The sequence below is a fragment of the Pan paniscus genome, chromosome 17 (genome assembly GCF_029289425.2).
Source record: "Pan paniscus chromosome 17, NHGRI_mPanPan1-v2.0_pri, whole genome shotgun sequence".
Classification (NCBI taxonomy): domain Eukaryota; kingdom Metazoa; phylum Chordata; class Mammalia; order Primates; family Hominidae; genus Pan; species Pan paniscus.
The window spans coordinates 67,411,375-67,433,208 of record NC_073266.2 but is presented as its reverse complement, the minus strand read 5'-3'; the positions used below and the strand labels follow the sequence as shown (position 1 = coordinate 67,433,208).

The window sequence follows — 21,834 nt, the reverse complement described above, 5'->3', positions numbered from 1 at the left end:
AGGAGTGTGTCAGCCAAGACAGGCTGAAGACAGCCTGCCCTCTGACCCTACCCTCGGTTGTTAGGTTTTGAGCCCAGGCCTGGTTCAAGTCCAGTGCCCTCTCCAGAAAGGAATTTCCTTAGAGAAGTGACAATAATTGCCACAAAGTCTTGTGTTTGGAGGCCAAACAGAGAGCTAGACTAGGGAATCAGATGCATTTCAGCAAACAGGTGACACATGGGCTGAGTGGGTCACTTTCTCCTTTGAGGCTTTGCTGAATGATTTCCAAGGTCCTTTTTAGCATTTCACACTGAGTCTCTAATTGAGCACTTGTTATAGGCCTGGCAGCAAACAAGACCCTTCAGAAGGGGAGGAAGTGTTAGACTGGCTTTATTTGGGAGGTGAGATGGGAAGGCAGAAAGGCAAGAGAGGAGAGGGAATGGCCACATTCAGTGCATCCCGAGCAGAAAGGGTTGAGGAGATAAAGGAAACAGAGATTGGTCTGGGCCTGTGAAGGTTTAGTCACTCAGCAAACACTTACCCAGTGCCTACAGTGGGTCCAGGATGATGGAGACACAGCCCCTGGGATCTCCAAGCCTGGGGAGGTACAGAGGACAGGCAGCAATGTGAACACATGATGTAGAATGCTACTGGTGAAGTAGGTGAGGACTGCCCAGGCACAGTGAGGTAGAAGAGTGCTCAGATAAGGATCATAGAGGAAGTCAGACTGACTGAGTTTGAAGCTTGTGGGAAGCCTTTCGAGACCATAAGGAAAGAACTAACACTGCTTTTCTAGCCACAGTGTCAAATGCCTAAGGCATTGCTACATTTGTTAGGGGTGAAGAGAGTTGGTTTCCCCTGGGTGTGTCCAGGTAGGGCCACAGAGGGAGAGGTTTGCATTTGCAGATGTCTCAGAGTCCTCTGCATCAGGGCGGTCAATACTCTGTCTCTGACACTGCCTGTTTCCTCTTGCTCCCCAGGCTGGCTGAGCACCTGCGGAGGATCAGAGCGGCTGTGGTGCTCCAGAAACATTACCGCATGCAGAGGGCCCACCAGGCCTACCAGAGGGTCCGCAGAGCTGCCGTTGTTATCCAGGCCTTCACCCGAGCCATGTTTGTGCGGAGAACCTACCGCCAGGTGGGTAGCCACTCTGAGGGCCTCAGGGCTGCAGATTCAGAACTAAAGTGGCAACAGATGAATTACTGCCAACGTGAACCTCTGTCAAGCACTCCCAACTTTTTTCTAAATGCTTTCACGTCTCTGCTCTCACCAAATCCTTTCTGAAGTCCCACAAGATAGGAAGGGTGTGCATACTGTTGTCTTAGTCCATTAAATGTTGCTATAACAATATCTGAGACTGGGTGATTTATGAAGAAAAGAGGTTTATTTGGCTCACAATTCTGGCGGCCAGAAAGTTCACAATTGAACATCTGCTTCTGGAGAGGGCCTCAAGCTGCTTCCACTCATGGTGGGAGGCGGAAGCCGTTATGTGCAGAGGTCGCATGGTGAGAGAGGAAGCACAAGAGTGGCTCTTTTAACAAGCAGCTCTAATGAGAACTAACAGTGAGAAGTCACCCTTGAGGAAGGGCATTTATTTGTTCATGAGGGATCTGCCTCTATGACTCAAACATCTCCTGTTAGACTCCATCTCCAACATAGGGGATCAGATTTCAACATGAGTTTTGAAGGGGCCCAGCATCCAATCATGGCAGTTTTCACACCCCTTCTGATACCTGAGTTGCTCAGAGAAGCCAGGTCACCTGCCTGAGGGCCCAGGCCAGCCAACAGCAGGGCCAGGTGACCCACCTAGGGCTCATTTACACTTGAGAGCAGGCGGTGGTATTGGGCATCATCAGGTCTAACTCCTCCACTTAACGGATCAGGAGCTTGAAGCCCAACATGGTGAGGTCAGGAGGGAGGCCCCGACCTCTTCCCTGCCAGGTTCTTGCTCTTTGTGTTGTTCCAGTGAAGCCAAAATCCTTGGGTTCAGGAGCCCCACATCAGGACACATCTGTTCAACCAGGTAACACCAACACATCTGAAGCACAGAGCTGACTTGAAACACGAATTGGAAGGAAATGTCTAAAATGGTTTTCTTTTTCATTAAATGAACATCTGTCTCTTCTATGATCACAGAAGGTGTGATTTTCTAAATAATAAAAGTAAAGCACTAAATTGATAATAATAAAAATGTGGTCAGGGTGGAGCACACCCTGGTGTAGTATGTAGACAAACCCAGGCCACTGGGAGAAGGTTCCGTGAGTGTTCTTGGGTGATGGATGGCATCGGTGTGCTGCTCCCATGGAAGGGGCAGGTGATGTTTGGGAGTTTCTCAGCAGGGGCAGCATGTGCAAAGAGTTAGCACTGATGTGGCTCCCAGCTCTGTCACTCATGGCTGTGGCACTGTTCATTGCTCAGCCTGTTGGCTTGTTTACTCATTTATTCCACAAACATTTATTTTACCAGGTATTAGGGCGAGCACACTGATGATGCTTTCATATCCTGAGTGGTTTTTTAACTTGGTAGAAAAAAAAACCAGTGAGTTACACACCAAGTTTGTAATTATAAGCCATTAGCCTGCTGTGGACACTCACTGAAGTATCTCACTTCCAGCTCAGTGCCACCAGGAGGGGACCTCCACCTGGTAAATGGGTAGAGAGCAAGTGGATGATCATTAGGCCCCTACAACCTTGAGGTTTTCAGACTGTGGTTTCCTAACCCATAAAACAAAAAGTAAAACAAAGCTGAAAAGAGTTTGACAGCTGATTCCCTGTGGGTATGTGGGCTGCAGAACCTCGCTGAAATGTGTTATAAAACAACCACCGAAGCCTTAGATCTTAGGGGGCACATTCTCTGTGTAACTCCTAGAACCAAGGCTTTTCTGGCCTCTTCCCTCCACAGGCAGTGATGTATGCTTCCTTCACTCCTGTCCTGCAGTGCAAACCCACAAGATGTGTGTCCTTGTTTCCCGCCAGGTCCTCATGGAGCACAAGGCCACCACCATCCAGAAGCACGTGCGGGGCTGGATGGCACGCAGGCGCTTCCAGCGGTTGCGGGATGCAGCCATTGTCATCCAGTGTGCCTTCCGGATGCTCAAGGCCAGGCGAGAGCTGAAGGCCCTCAGGATTGAGGCCCGCTCAGCAGAGCATCTGAAACGTCTCAACGTGGGCATGGAGAACAAGGTGGTCCAGCTGCAGCGGAAGATCGATGAGCAGGTCAGTGTCTGTAGCTCCCTACCTGGGTGTCGGGGGCTTGGGTACTGGAGCATTTGGAGAGAGCCCACAGCTTCCTTGAGGAACTGCACATGCCGAAGACCCAAGGGAGCACAGATGTCCTCAGACCACAGCAGATACTAACTGTGGCAGGCAGATCAGTGACCCCTAAAGATACCCTCAGCCCTAGGATCTGTGAGTGTGTTACCTTATATGGCAAAAGGGACTTTGCAGATGCAATTAAATTAAGAACTGTAGGATGGGAAGAGTATCCTGGGTGAGCCAGGTGGGCTTGATATCATCACAGGGGTCCTCCTAAGAGGGAGGCTGGAGGATCAAGTTCAGAGGAGAAGTGATGACAGAATCAGAGGTGGGAGGGATGCAGGCAGCCTTGAGAAGCCAGAGAAGACGAAGACATGGACTCTCCCCTAGAGCGTCCAGAAAGAATGCAGCCCTGCCAACCCCTTCAGACTCCTGACCTCCAGAGCTGTAAGATAATGATTTATGCTATCTTGAGTCATAACTTGGTGGTAACTTGTTGCAGCAGCAATAGGAAGCTGACACACTAGCCCAAGGTGCTGGTGTTTTGCCCTTGCAGGGGTGACATAGGGCAATGCAGCAGCAGCTGGTGTGCATGGAGGGCTTGCTGTGTGGGGTATGGGGCTGGCGCTTTGTCTGGAGTAGCTTGTCTAATATAGCGGCCCTCCTACGGCAAGTATTACCATCCCCCTTTTTGTACAATTGAAGACACTGGAAGGGCACATGGCATCCTAAAGTCACACAGGTGGCAGTGGCAGGGCCGAGGTTTGAACCCCAGCTGTCTGGCTCCAGAGCCCATGCTCTGCATCACTTTGCCCTTCTGCCTCTCTGTCTGCCTATCTGTCTGTCTGCCTCTTTTGGAAAGAGTGTTTGCTTTGGAAATCAGAATTCAGTTCTTCTGCTTAAAAGTTGAGTGGCTGATGTGACTACTCTGAGCCTCTTTTCTTATCCATAAAATGGGGCTGACAGGGCTGAAAGAAGAATAAATGGTCTAATGCATATGCAGGGCCTGGTATGCAGTAGGAGAAACTTGAAAAGTGGTTAGCACTCTTATTTTTAAGCTTTGTCCTCTTTCTACCCTGGCCACCTTCCCATGTCAGCCAATCAAAGGAGTAACAAGCCATTGATTAAATATCCCTGTAGGGGGTTGGGTACTGTACAAGGTAGTACAAGAGATTTGAGACAAGCACAGAACACTCAGCTTTGTCTAATGGAATAGACGAGGCTCACATGTATGCATGCACAAACCTGGACCCCCACTTTTTGGTGGCCCACATGGCCAGGCCTCCTTCCCTTCAGAAGACCTTTATTGGATGCCTGGCTGTTTCAGGTGCTTTGATGGCCTTGCTGGACAGAGGATGGCTGTGACGTATGTCGCATGCTGTATCATAAGGGAGGAAATCTCATGCCAACAGGCCGAACAGCATTGATCCTAAGGATTTTCCAAGCACCCGCCATGTGCCAAGCTCTGCGATATGTGTTTTGTGTTCACTCTTATTTGATCTTCATACAATTTTGTGAGATCATTTTGTATATGAGGAAATGGTGGGCCAGGGACATCAAGTCCCTTTCCAAAGTCACATAAATAGAAAGTGCTGGGACCAGGATCCTACCCAAGCTCTGATCCCACAGCCATAATGAGGGCATTGCGGGTTTTTTAAACCCAAACATTACGGAAGGGTTTCAGTCCTTTCCCGTGCATGCCTACTGCTGCATTTGGCTCCCAGAGTTGAATGGAGGCCCACTGTTACTTTGTCCATGCAGGGTGTAGAGGTGGCCACAGGACCAGGCTTCTGAAGTGCCCCAGAGGGTGCCTCCTAGGGAAGGAAAGGACATGAAGAGTGTGTGTGGCATGGAGAAACAGAATTTTAGAGTGGGTATGGCTTTGGAAGTCATTGGGATTTAATGTATCTATTCTATACTGGGCATTTTTAAAGCTTCTCATGACCCAGTAGGGCAGGAAAAAAGCATTTTACACCTAAGCCAGCTGCCCTGAACAGGAGCCCAAAAGTGGTGCAGAGATAGCAATAGAATGCCTCTGTTTCCCTGCTCTTGCAAAAGACAAGGCTTTCTGAGACGAGACTGTCACTGGGTGTTTCTCCGTGTTAGTTCTACAGGGTGCCTTGTTTGGCTTGGCTCCTTACTGGGGAAGCAAGGCAGAGAGCCCAGGCACAGGGTGGGCACAGGGCTTGTGCCTGCCCCTGGTCAGCCTGCTGTGATACACCAGGTCAGGAAGGAGGGCACATCCACTCAGAGGGAAAAGAGTGCAAAGAAAAAGGTCTGCTGTCTGGCACTGGCCCTTTGAAAAACACAAGCACAAAGCATGCCAAGGTGGCAGTGGCTGTTGTGGCTGTTGACAGGAAGAAAAGACTTGCTTAGTCAAATGTTGTGAGTTAACCTTCCAGCCAGAGTGCAGTCTCAGGGATGAGTAGGCATTGACCGCTGCACCCTGCTGGGAGCCCTGTGTACATGCTGGCTCCCCGAGCCCTTGCTTTCCAGCCTTGGGGCTCTGCATTGGCATTGCTGATTTCTAAAGTTAACTTGAGAGGATAAAAATAAATATAGCATTTTACAGTCCACGTGCTTGAAAAATCAAAGAAAAGCAGATTTAAATGGCCTATTTAAAAAAAAAATTAAAAAAGCTTTTTGCCTTAAGCTTCCTGCTTGGCAAACATCTGTGAGTGGTGGCAGGTGTTAGCTACCCTGGGCAGGATGCTCTGTGTGTAGAGGGTGATCAGAAAAGACGGGAGGAGTGGATAAGCTCTTGTTTTCTTGTGCCCTAGCCCGCGCTACCTGACTAGGCACGCTGTGCTCTTCTCACGTATTAACTCATTTAATCCCCACCAGAACCCTAGGAGATAAACATTAATATTATTCCCATTTTAAGGATGAAGAAACTGAGGCACACAGAGGTTAAGTAGCTTGACTGAGGTCACACAGCTAGTAAGTAGCATGGCTGGGATTGAAACTTGGCAGGCTGGTTTCAGGGTATGTTCTGCCACCTCTGACCAAGCTATAAGATATTTAGCTATTGGGAGACTCTTGGAACATGTCAGGAGGACTCCTCAGTCCAAGGGAGACTCTTAGCCTTAGTTTGGGTTCATGCTCATACAGATAGCATTGTCCTTGGGACCGGCTGGCATTTAAAGTGGGGAGTGTGACCCAGTGTCAAATAACATGCTTGACACTCTGTTACAAGAGGAAGCATTGACATAATCTCCATTAGAGCTCTATACAGGGGCTTGTTTCATTGCAATCTCTTAGCAGATGGGGCCAGCTGTTTGCAAGTGAATTTTTTTTTTTCCTATAATTCCTGGAGACAACTTAGGCAGCGGTCCTCTGGTCACACAAGGTTTCTAAGCCAGAAGGGGAGGATCTGCGAACACCAAGGACACCACAGGTGAAGGTGTCCCAAGGTATTTGTGAGAACAGCATAGGGAGTAGACAGAGGGCCCACTGGACAGAGGCCTGGGTTCTGTCTCAGTTGTATTCACAACCAGAGCTGATAGCTTGGAAATGATTGGGCCTTTAGTTCTTCCAAGGGGATTCGCCTGAGATCTCTAAGGTAACATCTAGCTCAAAAATTCACTGATAACCATGATCTGGCTAGAGTAGGGTTCCTATCCCCAGACTGTGCCCTAGAATCCCCTGGGGAGCTTTTTTCTAAAAATGTATCCTCACTGCCAAGAAGTCAGTAAGGGAGGAAACAAAGATAAAACCAGGGTAAGGCTAGCACCCAACATTCATATCCTAAGGCCTTGTACACCCACCTGGAAAGAAAAGATGCAAATTTGGCACCAAGTTTCTATGCAAACAGTAACAGGAAGAAAACTGAGTGGCTTGAGAGTTCTTAATAGAAAAGAACCATGCAGTTCAAGAGGATTTGGAGCTGTCCGTGGTGCTGACTTGTTTTTCCTGTGGGCTTTCATAATCTGTGACGTGACAAGCCACATCCTTCACCATATCCTACAGTGATATATACAATGCTGGTTCTTGAGACCATTTCTTACAGTGTCCCTGGGATAGGCTGTGGTATGACATCATTCAGTAAAACGATGTAGTCCGTGAACTCAGCTCTCTGCCAGCCTAACTTTAGTCAAGCACACATTTAGAGTTGGCCAGTTTAACTTACAATTTATTTATAATGAGAGTAAAGTTCCTTAGACACTTATGAATATAAGGTTATCCTTAAATATATTTTATATGAGAAATATGACACAAATATATGGAGTCAGTAGCCTTTTAAATCAATTTCATTCCATATATTTAGTAGTCACTTTGTAAATATGTTAAATTAGTTATATGTAATCATGCATATATGTCATATACAGTCATGCATCTGTTAATGACAGGGGTACCTTATGAGAAATGCATCGTTAGGTGAGTTTGTAGTTGTGTGAACATCATAGATTTCGCTTACACAAACCTAGATGGTGTAGCCTGCTACACACCTAGGCTATGTGGCATAGCCTATTGTTCCTAGGCTACAAACCTGTACAGCATGTTACTGTACTGAATATCATAGGCAGGTGTAACACAATGGTATTTGTGTATCTAAACATAGAGAAGGGATAATAAAAATATGGTGTAAAAGATGGCACACCTGTATAGGACACTTACCATGAATGGGGCTTGCAGGCCTGGAAGCTGTGTGGGGTGAGTGAATGTGAAGGTCCAGGACATTACTTTCCACTCCTGTAGACTTTATAAACTGTCCACTCCTATAGAATTTATAAACTGTCCACTCCTGTAGACTTTATAAGCCATACACTTAGGCTACACTAAGCTTACTAGAAAATTGCTTTTCTTCAATAATTAACCTTGGAGTACTGTAATGTTTTTACTTTATAAATAATACTTTTAACTTGTGGCTTCTTTGTAATAAGGCTTAGCTTAAAACACAAACATGTACAACTCTACAAAAATTTTTTATTTCTTGATATCCTTATTCTGTAAGCTTTTTTCTATTTTTAAAATTTATTTTTGGGGTATCCCATTCTTCATGATGTGCTTATTTCACATTGCATATCTATCAAAACATTTTATATACCCCATACATATACACACCTACTATGTACCCAGAAAAATTAAAAATTAAGTTAAAAAAAATTTTTTTACATTTTTTTTGTTAAAAACTAAGACACAGATACATTCATTAGCCTAGACCCACACAAGGTCAGGATCGTCAGTATCACTGCCTTCCACCTCCATATCTTGTTCCACTGGAAGGCCTTCAGGGCAGTAACATGGCAGGGAGGGTTTCTGGGGTCTCCGAGGGGGTGGGCACCCCATGCCCTGCCCTCTGCCAGGCTTGGCTGCATGGCTGTGACACCTGCAGGTGCAAGGACGAGCCTTCTGGGGCCTGTCCTTCTGAAGTCAGATGTCCAGAACAGAAAATGCACCGCCTCCACAAGCCCCCAGTGACAATATCTGGATGCCCATGAAAAGACATAGGAGCTCCCCACCCACACCCCAGAGAGCCAGAGACTCGGGCAACTCTCCAGGGTTCTCCATAGAGAACTTGAACAAGGAAGATAGCTGATGTTTACTGAGCCCCTAGCAAAGTACTTTATCTCCCTAATCTTGATAACCACCCTCTGAGGCAGGAGTTACTATTATATTCCTGTTTTACACATGAGGACACTGGGGCACAGAAAGGTTGGTTGATTAGGTCGGATGTACACAGCTGATCAAGGATAGAGCTGGGATCTGAGCACAGGTCTGTCCAGCTCCAGCCACTCAACTCCCTGACATCCCTGAGCCAGGTCTCAGGCGGTGTCAAGATCAATGCAGCTGGGCCTCCTGGATACATCATACTTTGCATTAGAGTCCTGAGGTGCCATCTTTGTCAATAGCAGGATAGGATGTGCCTCCTGTTACCATGTGTGCCTCTCTTCATACTCCAACAAGCTCTACCTAGAGACCTCCTGCCTAGTTATCCTTCCACTCCTAGTGATTTGACCCAGGCTGTGCCATCTAGAGAGAGCAGCTGGGCCAAACCTCATGTTTGGCCAGAGCAGAGATGAAGTCAGAGGGTGGCTACTCCAGCATGTGTTCCCTCCCTGTGCCCCACTCCTCTGTGCAGAGACCCTCAGCCTCCAGTGGAGACCCAGACTGGAGTGGATAATACAGACATGCATTGGGTGTTCAAATAGAATCTGCTCGATTGGATTTCTTCTTTGTGATGCCTTAGAACAAGGCTGCAGGCAGACCAGGCTTGAAGGTGTGTCAGGTTGTAACTGGGAGGTTCCCACAGAGTGCTGGGGAGCGGGTAGCATGTCTCATTCTGTTGTGTTGGTGCAGGAAATGGACTGCTGGCTTGTGCATTGCCGTACTGGTCACAACCACAAGGCCCCACAGCATCTGTGGCATTTTACAGGGTCCAAGGGCTTTTCTTTTGCTGCTCTTCACTGTTTTCTGTGAAGTTTAATTTCCTATGTGAATTAGTCATTGATTCCTGATGCTCCAGCTTATCGGTGATTTGGCCGCTAGCTCTGTTCTGCCTGGCGCTCCTACAGACCAGAACAATGAAGAATAATCAATGACCATTGTTGCCTGCTTGATGATTTGGAGAGCCCTATTTCTTCCTCTCCACTTTCCTCACTGACCACTCTTAGCTAATGCCCTCAACTCTTGCGGTGCTGATTTCTTCCCATAATTTGCAGTAGCACTTGATACCAGCAATAGCTTCTTAGGACTCTGGGCCCATGGGGGATGTTTCACACCTGTGTGTTGCCTGAGTGGGCTGGGATTGAGTATCCCATCTGCAGGAGCATGGTGTGGGCAGGGTGGGTCAGGGCATCAGTTACCCTGAGTCTTAGAGTCTTATGGGGCAAGCCATGGCTGACAGGGGTGAGAGAGATTCCAAGACCCCATGGAGGGCCTCCTTGGAAGAGAGGATGCTGAAGGGGTCCTTTGTCTCAGAGCCAGCGATTAGATTGCAGCTCTTTGTGCTGGCGAGTCCACAGGCAGGAGGGCTCTGTATGAAAGAGCAAAGAAACCTAAAAAGTGAAGGCTGCAAACCCAGAGAGCCAGCTTCTTTGTTTCTGCAACTTAAAAATAAGGTATAGGATCCGCCCAGCCATAGAGCCACCTGCTACCAGGCAGCTTCCAGCTCTGCACATGCTCACGAAAGCTCCTTGAGCTCTTTGAATGTCAGTGTTGCTGTTCTTTGTTTTCCCCTATTTCTGTAAGTTCACAATAGTGTTTTGTTAGGGAGATGCCAGGCAAGCACTTGAGCATGCAATGATTGTGAGACTTAATCCTACCTTGGAAGTTCCTTTTTTGATTGCCTTCATGCTTTTTCCCTGGTAAAATAACCCTTTCTCCCCCACTTCTTCTCCCTTCTCCTTGTTTGCTGATGTTCTCCACAGAACAAAGAGTTCAAGACACTTTCAGAGCAGTTGTCCGTGACCACCTCAACATACACCATGGAGGTAGAGCGGCTGAAGAAGGAGCTGGTGCACTACCAGCAGAGCCCAGGTGAGGACACCAGCCTCAGGCTGCAGGAGGAGGTGGAGAGCCTGCGCACAGAGCTGCAGAGGGCCCACTCGGAGCGCAAGATCTTGGAGGACGCCCACAGCAGGGAGAAGGATGAGCTGAGGAAGGTATGCTCAGGCCAGAAGGGCAGGCACTGGCAAGCAGAGTGGGTGGGCACACGGAGCCACCTCTCAGCACTGCTGCTTCAAGTGGTAAAATCGCCATGGTCTTGGGCTCATGTGCACAGACTGACCATTCATCTGTGTCTAGACAGAAAGTGGCATGCTTTGGGGAAACCCACACAAGCATGACTGCGCTTCTGCTGTTAGCTGGACACTATGGCATCCCCTGGGAGAGGCACATGGTGTCTGCCTGTGAGCATTGTTTTTATGGTCTAGAATTAGGCCCAGGGCTGGCTCTGTGGCCCGCATCCTTGTTGGCAAGAAAGCCGTGACAGAGGCTGGGGCTGATCTTGATGCTGCCTGCAGGGGAGGGCAGCCTCTGGGCACCCCTGCCCATGACGCAGCACTGTGCTTTGGTGGAGTTGCCTCACCTTTGAACACTTAAAGTCTCAGCCTGTCACACCCACCCTGGTGGGCTTATTTCTTACACCATGAAATAGAACTTCCTGAGCTTTGCCCCAAACCTGAGCATCAGGGCATAGAGATTCCCTGCTCCACTGCCAAGATAACTGTTCCAGCCAGGGAAGTCCCAAGGGCCCCTGGAGAGCCCCCCACAGACTTGGGTCATTGCTGTTCTGCCTCCCACCACCGCCCCCCCCACCACCATCTCTACAAGCCACAAGGGAAATAGCATGTTGCCCACTTTTTCAGTGTTTGTCCATCAATGGGGAGTCGCAGTGGATGGGGATCTAAGAGGGAGAGATCCAGTGTTCAGGGTGTTGGAGTAACAACTTCAAAATTGGGGCAGGCTGGATGCTGCTGCAGGAAGGGCCCTGCGGTAGACCTTGGAGTCCCCAGGTTCCCATCCCCACTCTGCCATTCCCAAGCATGTGCAGAAAGCCTCACTGGCCTTAGTTCCCTCATCTGTGTGTATATTTATAAAAGTTGGTTCAGATCATCTCCAAGGCCCCTTCTAGACTTGCACCTGGCTGCCACCATTAGATTGTGTTTGGCTTCTGGAAGTAGCAGAGGCCCTTGGCCCTACGTGGGAGTCCTTCTCTCTTCTATTTCCCACTGCCTTTTCCTGGCCTGAGCCCTCACATGCAGCTGAGGAACACACAGACATCCGTGGAGGTTATAGAGCCTACAGTGCCAGCCTGTGCTGGGCTTGCATAGATCTTCTTCCCACCTCGGGCCTCAGCACCATCAGCTCCTGCCTTCACCCAGACCCCAGGGATCTCCAGGGGCCAGAGGTGGGATCCAGGTGTGGAGATTAAGGGAAGAAGAAAGTAAGACGCAGGCTTCCCATAAAAGGCCACGCTCCTGATGTGTTGCTTTGAGGTACCACAAGACCCTCTGCCCAGATAAGTCACCTGCCAGCCTGCCCACCATGAGACATGAAGTGGATTCATTCTTTGGGAGAAAGCACATGGTGCTTGGAAACTCCTGTTAAATGTGGCTACAAGTCTTGTAACCTACAAATCATGGAATTCCACACTTGTGGTTTGTCTACCCTTGGGAGCAGATGAATGGGATGGTGACCTTTCTACATGAATAAAAACCAGAAGGTGAGGTCCAAAGCCAGAAAGGATCAAGAATAGAACTGGAAACTCCTGAGACTAGTGACCCTGGGAGAAAAAACATTCCCTGCATGTGTGTCCCAGTCAGATCAGACATCTGCAAAGTCTGTTTACCCAGCAGATCCACAAAATCAGGTCTCACCTATCTCTGCCCCAACAGACAGCACTTGACTCATCAGCTTCCCAGCCCCGCGTCCCTGCTTCCTGCTAAATGCTACAACTTGGGGACTTCAGCACTCTAAACACCCAAGTCTCCATCAAAGGGAATGCATAAGAGTTTATAATATGAAAATCTTCACTGGAGAAGCAAAACAGAGAAGCAGACTCCCTCCTGCTCTCCTTAAGAAATGTTGCTACTCTTCCCTAGCAATGATATGCTGACCTAGGTCTTAAAGAAAATTAGAGCTTGGAATTGGTAACAAAAAATTAAGGACGCTGCAAGGAGGGGAACGCTAGGAGCAGAGTAGTGTAAAAGCCCCTTCCCTACCCCAAATGTAAGCAAATTTCAACTTAGAAACACTCAGAAACCAACAGGAGATGACTCATGAAGTGGCATGTCCACCTCTTTCCTGGAAAAGAAAAAGTGGAAGCAAACATTCTTTAGAATCTTCAGAATCTTTTTGTTGTGGTGGTTGGAGGTAAGTAGATGAGCTGGCTGGCTTTTTTTTTGTTTTGTCTTCTGTGCCTCCTCAGGGTATAATATTTATCAAAGGCACTGTGTCAGTTTCAATAAATGCTGAGTAATCAGACAATCGGTTTCCTCCAGGGCTTAAGCAGGGGCCTGCTCTGCTTTGAGTGAGATTGATGAGACCAGCCAAGCACAGTGAGGGGGCCGACCCCTAGTAGATGTTTAATGAGTTTGATATTTCCATCAGCAAAGGCAGCGAGTGTCGTATTGGAACTGCTATGCTGGAAAACTCTGGGCTTGCCATCTCTGACGATATTAATTGGTGAGCCACGTGGCTGCCCTGCCTTGGCCTGTGGGAGGCCAAGTCTCCCTGAGGGCAGGAATTCATCTCTGTGTCCACAGAGTCCAGAGCAGCTCTGTCGCATAGGTTAGATGACATCCTTTTCTACTAAAGGTATCTGTTGTTTTGTCGCCTCCACGGGGTAGTCCACACCCAGGCCCTTAGCCTCCTTCCCTTTTAGCCTGTGCACTGTGTACATTTCGTTCTTTTTGAAAGCTTCAGCGATCCCTATGCTGGCTGCTTTTGTACAGCTGTGCTGTTTTGCACGGCTGCTCTGTTTGGCGAAAGAGAGGTGGCCCCCAGGGCTGCCCTAGGCACAGAGGTGACAGCTCATTATTCAGAATTTGCTCTGAAGGCTGCTCAATGGGTCCAGAGCAAGGCTTAGCTTGGTGCAGGGCTGTGGTGGGTGAGGAGGAACGACCCACAGCCAGGTGCCTGGCTCTCAGAGGGGGTCCCTGGTCCTTGTGAGAGATGACTAGCAGGCCCCCAGGCACTGAGCATTCGGACTAGTGGGGCTGGGTTGTGCATTGTATCAAGACGTCAGTCATAGAACCACTAGCCACTAGTTGATTGCCTTGGGTAGTTCAAGTTATAAAGGTTTTGATTTCTCCAAATAGAGGTAGAGAGATCTGGCTTGGGGAATGGGGGCTCTCATAGCAGAATGTGTTGAGCCTTCTCCCCAAAGGTGTGGAGCAGAGCTACTTTGACCAGCCAAGAGGGGGTTGTGCTCTCAGCAGCACCAGGACTCATGGTTCATGTGGAGGCTGAGGATTATTAGGAAGGGGACACTGACCCATCTCTGGAAGGACGTTGTCTTGCTGCAGAAAGCACAGAAGCTCATGGTCCTTCATTCAGCAGGTGTTTGAATGCCTGTATGTGTTAGACCCTGTTCTACACACTGGGGAAAAAGGTGAATGGTGTTTGAAAAAACCCTTCTCATTCTTAAGGAGCTTAAATGTGTGGGGATGGGGAAAGAAAGTACAGACAGGAGTCTAACGTGAATTACCCCCCAAGGGCTACAAACAACAATGAAGCAGAGTAAAGGGGATGGAGGGTTACCTGTGGGGGCCTGAGGGGTATGGTTTCACTTTTGATGGCCACAGAAGGTCTTTCTGAGAAGACATCTGAGTAAGGGGAGAAGATAAGCCAAGGCGATTTGAGGATAACAGGTGACAGGTGTGGCACACGTGCACAGGCCTTGGGGCATGAGCAGGCTGGGTGGGTGTGAGGACCAACGAGGTGCTCACTGGGCTCAGGTGGAGTAAGTGAGGAGGCAAACAGCAGGAGCACAGTGCGGCCAGGTCAGGAAGGATCTTCTGACTTCAAGCGCAGCCTTGACCCATGAAACCTCCAGAGAGGTGAGCAACTCTGTCCTAGGCACTTCAGCTTCTGTGAGCTTAGGGGTGAGAGAGGAATTAAAACACATCTGCAGGACCATTTTGAAGATATTTTAGCCATTGTTTCAAAGTTGTCTTACTATCCAAGGGATGTTGATTTTCAACTTTTGCTTTAATAACTACTTTAAAAAACAAATTTATACTATGCTTACTTAGAAGAACATTCTCAGAAAATGTTCAAATAAACACTTCAAGATTTTGGAGAATTAAAGGTATTGTCCCTACCTAGGGCTGTGCCTGTAAATGTGGTAACTGCACAGCATCAAGGACAGATGGCAGAGGAACCTTTTCTGATTGGCATTGCCAAACCAGTTTTCCCATGTTTGCTACTAGAAACCTTACGCTGGGTCTTCTTATAGCACTAATATCCCTCTTGAAAACATAAGACAAAACAAAGCCCCTAGCTACATTTGTATCCCCAAAGACAAACTAGTAAAGACAGTTCTTTAGCATGTTGCTGGGGCATTTACTTAACTTAATATAGGTACTGTATTAGCCTCATAGATACAGGATTTTCCTCCAGTGTTGATTCTGATAAGCTGTCCCAAATAAGCTTTTAGAAGAAACACTGAGTAATATTGCCTGCAAGAGTTAAGACTAACCACTCCCCCAGTCCAAAAAAAGGAGCTGCTGAATGGTGTTGAATGAGTCCTGAAACCTAAGGTGTTATTTATCATGCTCAGGGGATGCAGACGCCTGTTTTATGTTGTTAAAGCGTCTCCCACTGCACCCTGCAGCCCTGACACCACAAAGTGGGGGCCATTTGGCTGCAGAAGTTTGTTACCTGCTGTGTCTGCCAACAACTGTGTTAGCTGGCTGGGAAGACTGGGGTTGGCTGGTACCTGGAGAAATATGATCAAGGAAGCATTCTCTCACCCACCTGGGGTGTGGAGCTGAGTGTGGGATTGGTCCTTTCCTGCTGTTCATGAAAGATCAGGAACATGGGCCTACCTCCAAAATTGTTTAGGCAAGCAAGAAAAGCAAATCCCCCTGAGGCCACTTTAATGTGTGGCTTAGAATAATAAAGCCAAGTCAGAGACCTGCATTCATGAATCAAAGAGGGAGACAGAGGGAAGAAACAAGCCTCAAAACAATAGGAGGTGTAGGTGGCATACATGCTGTTAACCATGGCACTCCCAGACAGTAGTCTTGGCTCAGATTTTAGATCATAGGTTGTTGCAATGAAGTCACATGTTCTTAGGTGGCATTCATAGGACTGGAGATTTCAGGACCCACTTGGTGATGATGTCATGCACTCTGTGCTGGTCAGATGGCATGTTCCATTTCAGAGCGATATTGACTGTGTGTAGGATGCTCAAAGGATGGCGAGGGGTCTTGGTCTTCTCAGGTGACCTACTGCTCTGTGAGCCATCTAGATATTAGGAGGATGTTAAGGGGAAGCAAAGTTTTGCTCCATGGTAAGGTCTGGTTACTTCACAGCCTGCTGTAAAACCTACCAGTAGTTGACTGATTCAGAGGGTACAGCCTTGTTCCTGGCAGGATGGGGCAAGACCCCTGCCTTCCTAACTGTGACATAGATCATGCTTCATTGCACCACCCTAGGCTTTATTTTGTAGAAGTACATACCATGTGGTTTCTCCTGTTGGGTTGTTTTCAGTTTGATTTTACTTGTATGTCTAGAAAAGTGAAATCTACTTTGATAATTTGCCAACCTAATTTAAAGGTGCTCCTGAAGTCATTGAGTGAACTGCCTCCAGCAATAACAAATTAGATGCATTTGAAGAGTGTTTTTCCTACATTGTATGTGCTGCCTAAATTGAATTATTTGATTAAACAAGCTCATGTATTCTAGATATTTTAGTCAACTATAAACACATTTATTTAAAAAAACAATTTTAAAGGGAGCCCTTAGTTGTGACTGAGGGAATGCAGGCTCCTTAACTTGGTCTGCAGGGCCCTTCTATTCATTTGATAAGCTTTCAGGTGCTGGCAGTGGCCTGGGTTCTGAGGGTGTGATAGTCTGGCGATATAATCCCTAGGTCCGCGTTGAGGACTCTGGTCCAGGCTGAGCAGGCAGGTGTATGAGGAAGCATTGCTGTCCCACAGGCTCTGGAGGGATGTGCAGGCCCTGTCAGAGCAGGACACCAAGCGTGGGGGCAACCCCACCACCCCGTGTGGTACAGGAATGTTTCCCAGGAGAGTGCTGGTCGAGAGCTAATAATGAGAAGAAAGTAACCAGTAAAGAATGGGAATGACAGAGCCTGGCAGAAGGAACAGTGAAACATTCAGGCACATCCTGGAGGGCGGGAAGAGGCTGGGGAGAGGAGCTGGGCCCACCCAGGTCAAGTTAGGAGAATAAGAGGAGTTCAGTGTTTCCTGAGGACAAAGGAAGAGAAGCCATTCACAAGCTGATTCTCCCTCCCTCTACCTACCCAGCCTTGACTTTTCTCAGTGCCCGTGCTGCAACCGCACGTTTTGGCAAGGTAGAACTCTTCACATTCCCAAACCCGTGCCCTTCCTCCTCCCAGACCTTTAGGCACTTGTTCTTCCCACCTAGAATGGCCCTCAGCTGCCTGAGACATCCCACTTGCAGGCCTAATCCAGATGACCCCCACCTCTTGTGAAGCCTTCATGGACCCTGAGGCTACCTTCTTTTCCTTCTGAACCACCTTATTGTAGTGATTCTCAATCAGGGGTGATTTTGCCATTAGGGGACGTATGGCAGTGCCTGGAGACATTCTGGTTTTCACAAATTGAAGGTGAGAGGAGGGTGTGTTGTATTAGCATCTAGTGGGTAGAAGCCAGGGATGCTGCTGAACACCCAGTAATGCACGGGAGAGTCCCCTACTCCCCCAAGAAAGAATTATCCAGCCCAGAATGTTGACAGTGTCAAGGCTGAAAAACTTTGCTTCATAGGAAGCTGCTACAGCCCTTATTGATATCATTACTATGTATGCACCTGTCCCTCATCCCTGCCAGGCTGGACACTCTCTGAGGGCAACTACTATATTAGACTGTTCTTGTGTTACTATAAAGAAACACCTGGGCCGGGTGTGGTGGCTCATGTCTGTAATCCCAGCACTTTGGGAGGCCGAGGTGGGTGGATCACAAGGTCAGGAGTTCCAGACTAGCCTGGCCAATATGACGAAACACGTCTCTACTAAAAATACAACAACAAAAAATTAGCCGGGCATAGTGGTGCATGCCTGTAATCGCAGCTACTCAAGAGGCTGAGGCAGGAGAATTGCTTGAACCCGGGAGGCAGAGGTTGCTGTGAGCTGAGATCGCGCCACTGCACTCCAGTCTGGGTGACAGAGGGAGACTCCATCTCAAAAAACAAAAGAAACACCTGTGGCTGCATAATTTATAAGTAAAAATGTCTAATTGACTCACAGTTCTATAGTCTGTACAGGAAGTGTAGTGCTGGCATCTGTCCTGATGAGGGCCTCAGGGAGCTTCCAGCCATGGCAAAAGTTGAAGGGGGAGCAGGCATCACATGGCGATATTGGGAACAAGAGAGAGCGGGGAGTTGCCACATGTTTTTAAACAACCAGATCTCACGTGAACTCAGTGAGAACTTATCCCTCACTGAGTTCACGCTAGGGCAATGAAAACGTTGCTTCCCCTTAACATCCTCCTAATATCTAGATGGCTCACAGAGCAGTAGGTCACCTGAGAAGACCAAGACCCCTCGCCATCCTTTGAGCATCCTACACACAGTCAATATCCCTCTGAAATGGAACATGCCATCTGACCAGCACAGAATGCATGACATCATCACCAAGTGGGTCCTGAAATCTCCAGTCCTATGAATGCCACCTAAGAACATGTGACTTCATTGCAACAACCTATGATCTAAAACCTGAGCCAAGACTACAGTCTGAGAGTGCTGTGGTTAACAGCATGTATGCCACCTACACCTTCTATTGTGAACTCAGTGAGGGATGAGTTCACCAAGGGGATGGTGCTACAGCATTCATGAGGGATCCACCCCCATGCCCAGTCACCTCCCACCAGGCCCCACCTCCAACACTAGGAATCACATTTCAACACGAGATTTGGAGGAAATGAACGTCCAAACCATATCAACTACCATGAGTCAGTCTATCTCATTTGGTATCCCCCAGCCCTGGCAAGGCTCCTGGTATAGAGGTGTCTCAGGAAATGTGTGATGGATGAGTGACAGCCTTGCCCTGTGTCATACTAGGGGCCAGAACTAGGCTTGGTGAGTGGGTGCCTCTACAGATAAAACATCATCACTCTCGGTCGGTGCTTTTTCTTCTGTACCTTGCCCTCAACACCAGGTCACATTTTAGCCTCTGAAGACATACAACATCTGTTGCATTAATTATTATAGGCAATAAATATTATAGGCAATAAATGTTATTCTTTGGCAAAATAAATTGCCAAAGAATAATAACTTGGTATAATTAGTTTGGTGCATGTATATTTTTATCAGCTTTATCTGATTTGACCTCCTGTTGGGCAGAAAGCCAACCCCTTTGCCTGACTCTCCATACCGAGAGTCCCTGACTGTGCTTATCATTTACTTGTGGGGTGAGGAGTTCTGCTGGATATAAAGACATAAGACCAGCAGCTCTCAACCTCTAGAGCCTCAGAATTACCTGGACAACTTTTGAAAACATGCTTGTCAGAGCCTCCTTCTTGTAACTCATGGAAGCCCATCCACAGATAAACGGATGAGACAAACTGAGTCTGCTTGAATTGAAGGGAAAGAAAGATTGAAAAACTCCTTAAATTTGAAGGGGTTCTAGACTGTTAAAATTGTTGGTCAGGTGCCGGTGGCTCATATCTGTAAACCCAGCTACTTTGGGAGGCCAAGGTGGGCAAATCACTTGAGCCCAAGAGTTCAAGACCAATCTGGCCAACATGGCAAAACCCCGTCTATACTAAAAATACAAAAATTAGCCGGGCATGTTGGCAGGGACCTGTAGTCCTAGCTACTCAGGAGGCTGACGTGGGAGGATCACCAGAGCCTGGGGAGGTCGAGGCTGCAGTGAACCGAGATCTCACCACAGCACTCCAGCTTGGGTAACAGGGTGAGACCTTGTCTCAAAAAAAAGGGTGTTAACAAAGCGCTTGGATCTTTTTGCAAGCCCTTAATAGTATTGTATTGTGTATCCTACTTTTCTATATGGGCCCTTAAAGGACAAACCTAATGTAAGGCCACTACAGACCCATCAGCAGCTCCCCAGAGTAGCTGAGGCACCTTTAAGTGAGAGTCGCTGCCTTCTGAGTTCCTGGGGTGGGGAGAGCCAGTGACCTCAATCCTTAGCTCCAGTGTGTTGCCATTTTTTCCTGCCCCTTTCTACCTGATGCCGAGGGTGGGGCAGCTCCTCCCTTATTAACTCACCTCTTGGTGCCTTGAGCTTAATTTAAAGCCAGGAGAGGAAGGAAAGTTGGCATTTAAGCATTGTAACCAGTTGAAATTCAAACCTCATGCATTGGGAGGAAATGAACGTCCAAACCATATCAATTTAGGCTTCTGCTGGTTTAGTCCATATCCCTAGGGCCACCTCTCTGGGTTTTAATGCCATAAAGTCTAGAAGAGTTTGAAAGGTGCCTGTCTGATTGGGGTGCAGGTGGGTACTCAGGGGTCTGTATGGTCATCTCTCCTCTGCTCCACGTGGTCATCTCCTAGGTTGCAATCCCAGTAGTCACCAATTAGTCCCTCTGCCATTGCACACTTGGTAGTCATTATGTGTTGTGGTGCTGTCCTGAGGAGGTCATTTTTGAGACTCTTTCTATACAGGTTGAGACGAGTCCTCTGGAAGATGACTGCATCCTGTGACTTAAGCTAGAAAGGGCGAGGTTGTTCTTTGTGTCAGTCAGCGTACAAGTTTTTGTGTGGACTAGGTTTCATTTATCTTGGGTATCTGCCTAGGAGTAGCAATCCTGGGTCACATGGCAACTCTATGTTAAACCTTTTGAGGAATTGCCAGAGTGTTTTCCAGAGCTGCTGCACCATTTTATATTCCCACCAGCAGCATATGAGGGTTCTGATTTCTTCATATTCTCACCAACACTTGTTATTGTCTGTCTTTATTATAGCCATCCTGGTGAGTGTGAACTGGTATCTCAGTGTGGCTTTGATTTGTATTTCCCTAATAAGATACTGAGTGTCTTTTCTGTGTGTATCGGCCATTTGTATATCTTTTTGGAGAAATGTCTATTTCAGTTCTTTGCCCGTTTTTAAAATTGGGTTGTCTTTTTATTGTTGAGTTGCAAGTGATTTTTATATACTCATGCTATGAGTCATGTATCACAGGAGTCCCCAACCCCTAGGCCATGGACCAGTAGTGGTCCAGGAACCAGGCCACACAGCAGGAGGTGAGTGGTGGGCAAGTGAGCAAGGCTTCATCTGTATTTACAGCTGCTCCCCACTGCTCGAATTACTGCCTAAGCTCTGCCTCCTGTCAAATCAGCAGTGGCATTAGATTCTCATAGGAGCACAAATCTTACTGTGAACTGCACATGTGACACTTTCCTTATAAGACTCTAATGCCTGATGATCTGTCACTGTCTCCCATCACCCCCAGATAGGACCATCTAGTTGCAGGAAAACAAGCTCAGGGCTCCCACTGATTCTACATTATGGTGAGTTGTATAATGATTTAATTGTATATTACAATGTAATAATAATAGAAATAAAGTATATAATAAATATAAAGTGCTTGAATCATGCTGAAACCATTCCCCCGTCACCCTGGTCCGTGGAAAAATTGTCTTCCATCAAACTGATCTCTGATGCCAAAAAGTTTGGAGACTGCTGATGTATCAGATAGGTGATTTGAAAATATTTTTTCCCATTCTGTGGGTTGCCCTTTCACTTTCTTGATGGTTTGAAGCATAAAAACTTTAAATTTTAATGAAGTTCAATTTATTTTTAACTTGGTGGCTTGTGCTTTTGGCATTGTATTTGGTGGCTTGTGCTTTTGGCATTGTATTTGGTGGCTTGTGCTTTTGGCATTGTATTTGGCTTGTGCCTAATCCAAAGGTTTGTTGCCATGTTTTCTTCTGAGAGTTTTATAGTTTTAGCCCTTACATTTAAGTCTTTAATGCATTTTCAGTTAATT

General features: G+C 47.5%; 1 protein-coding gene across 3 annotated transcripts in view; it reads left to right on the top strand.

The window, feature by feature from the left end:
• The window catches only part of MYO5B (myosin VB), a 369,650-nt gene that overhangs the window by 290,090 nt on the left and 57,726 nt on the right, over nucleotides 1–21,834 (top strand). For all 3 annotated transcript variants that reach the window (XM_034943673.3, XM_034943674.2, XM_055102690.1), the window contains exons 20-22: nucleotides 960–1,116; nucleotides 2,955–3,194; nucleotides 10,604–10,837. In XM_034943673.3, coding sequence (XP_034799564.1) covers nucleotides 960–1,116; nucleotides 2,955–3,194; nucleotides 10,604–10,837 — 631 coding nt within the window. The remainder of the gene's footprint in view (nucleotides 1–959; nucleotides 1,117–2,954; nucleotides 3,195–10,603; nucleotides 10,838–21,834) is intronic.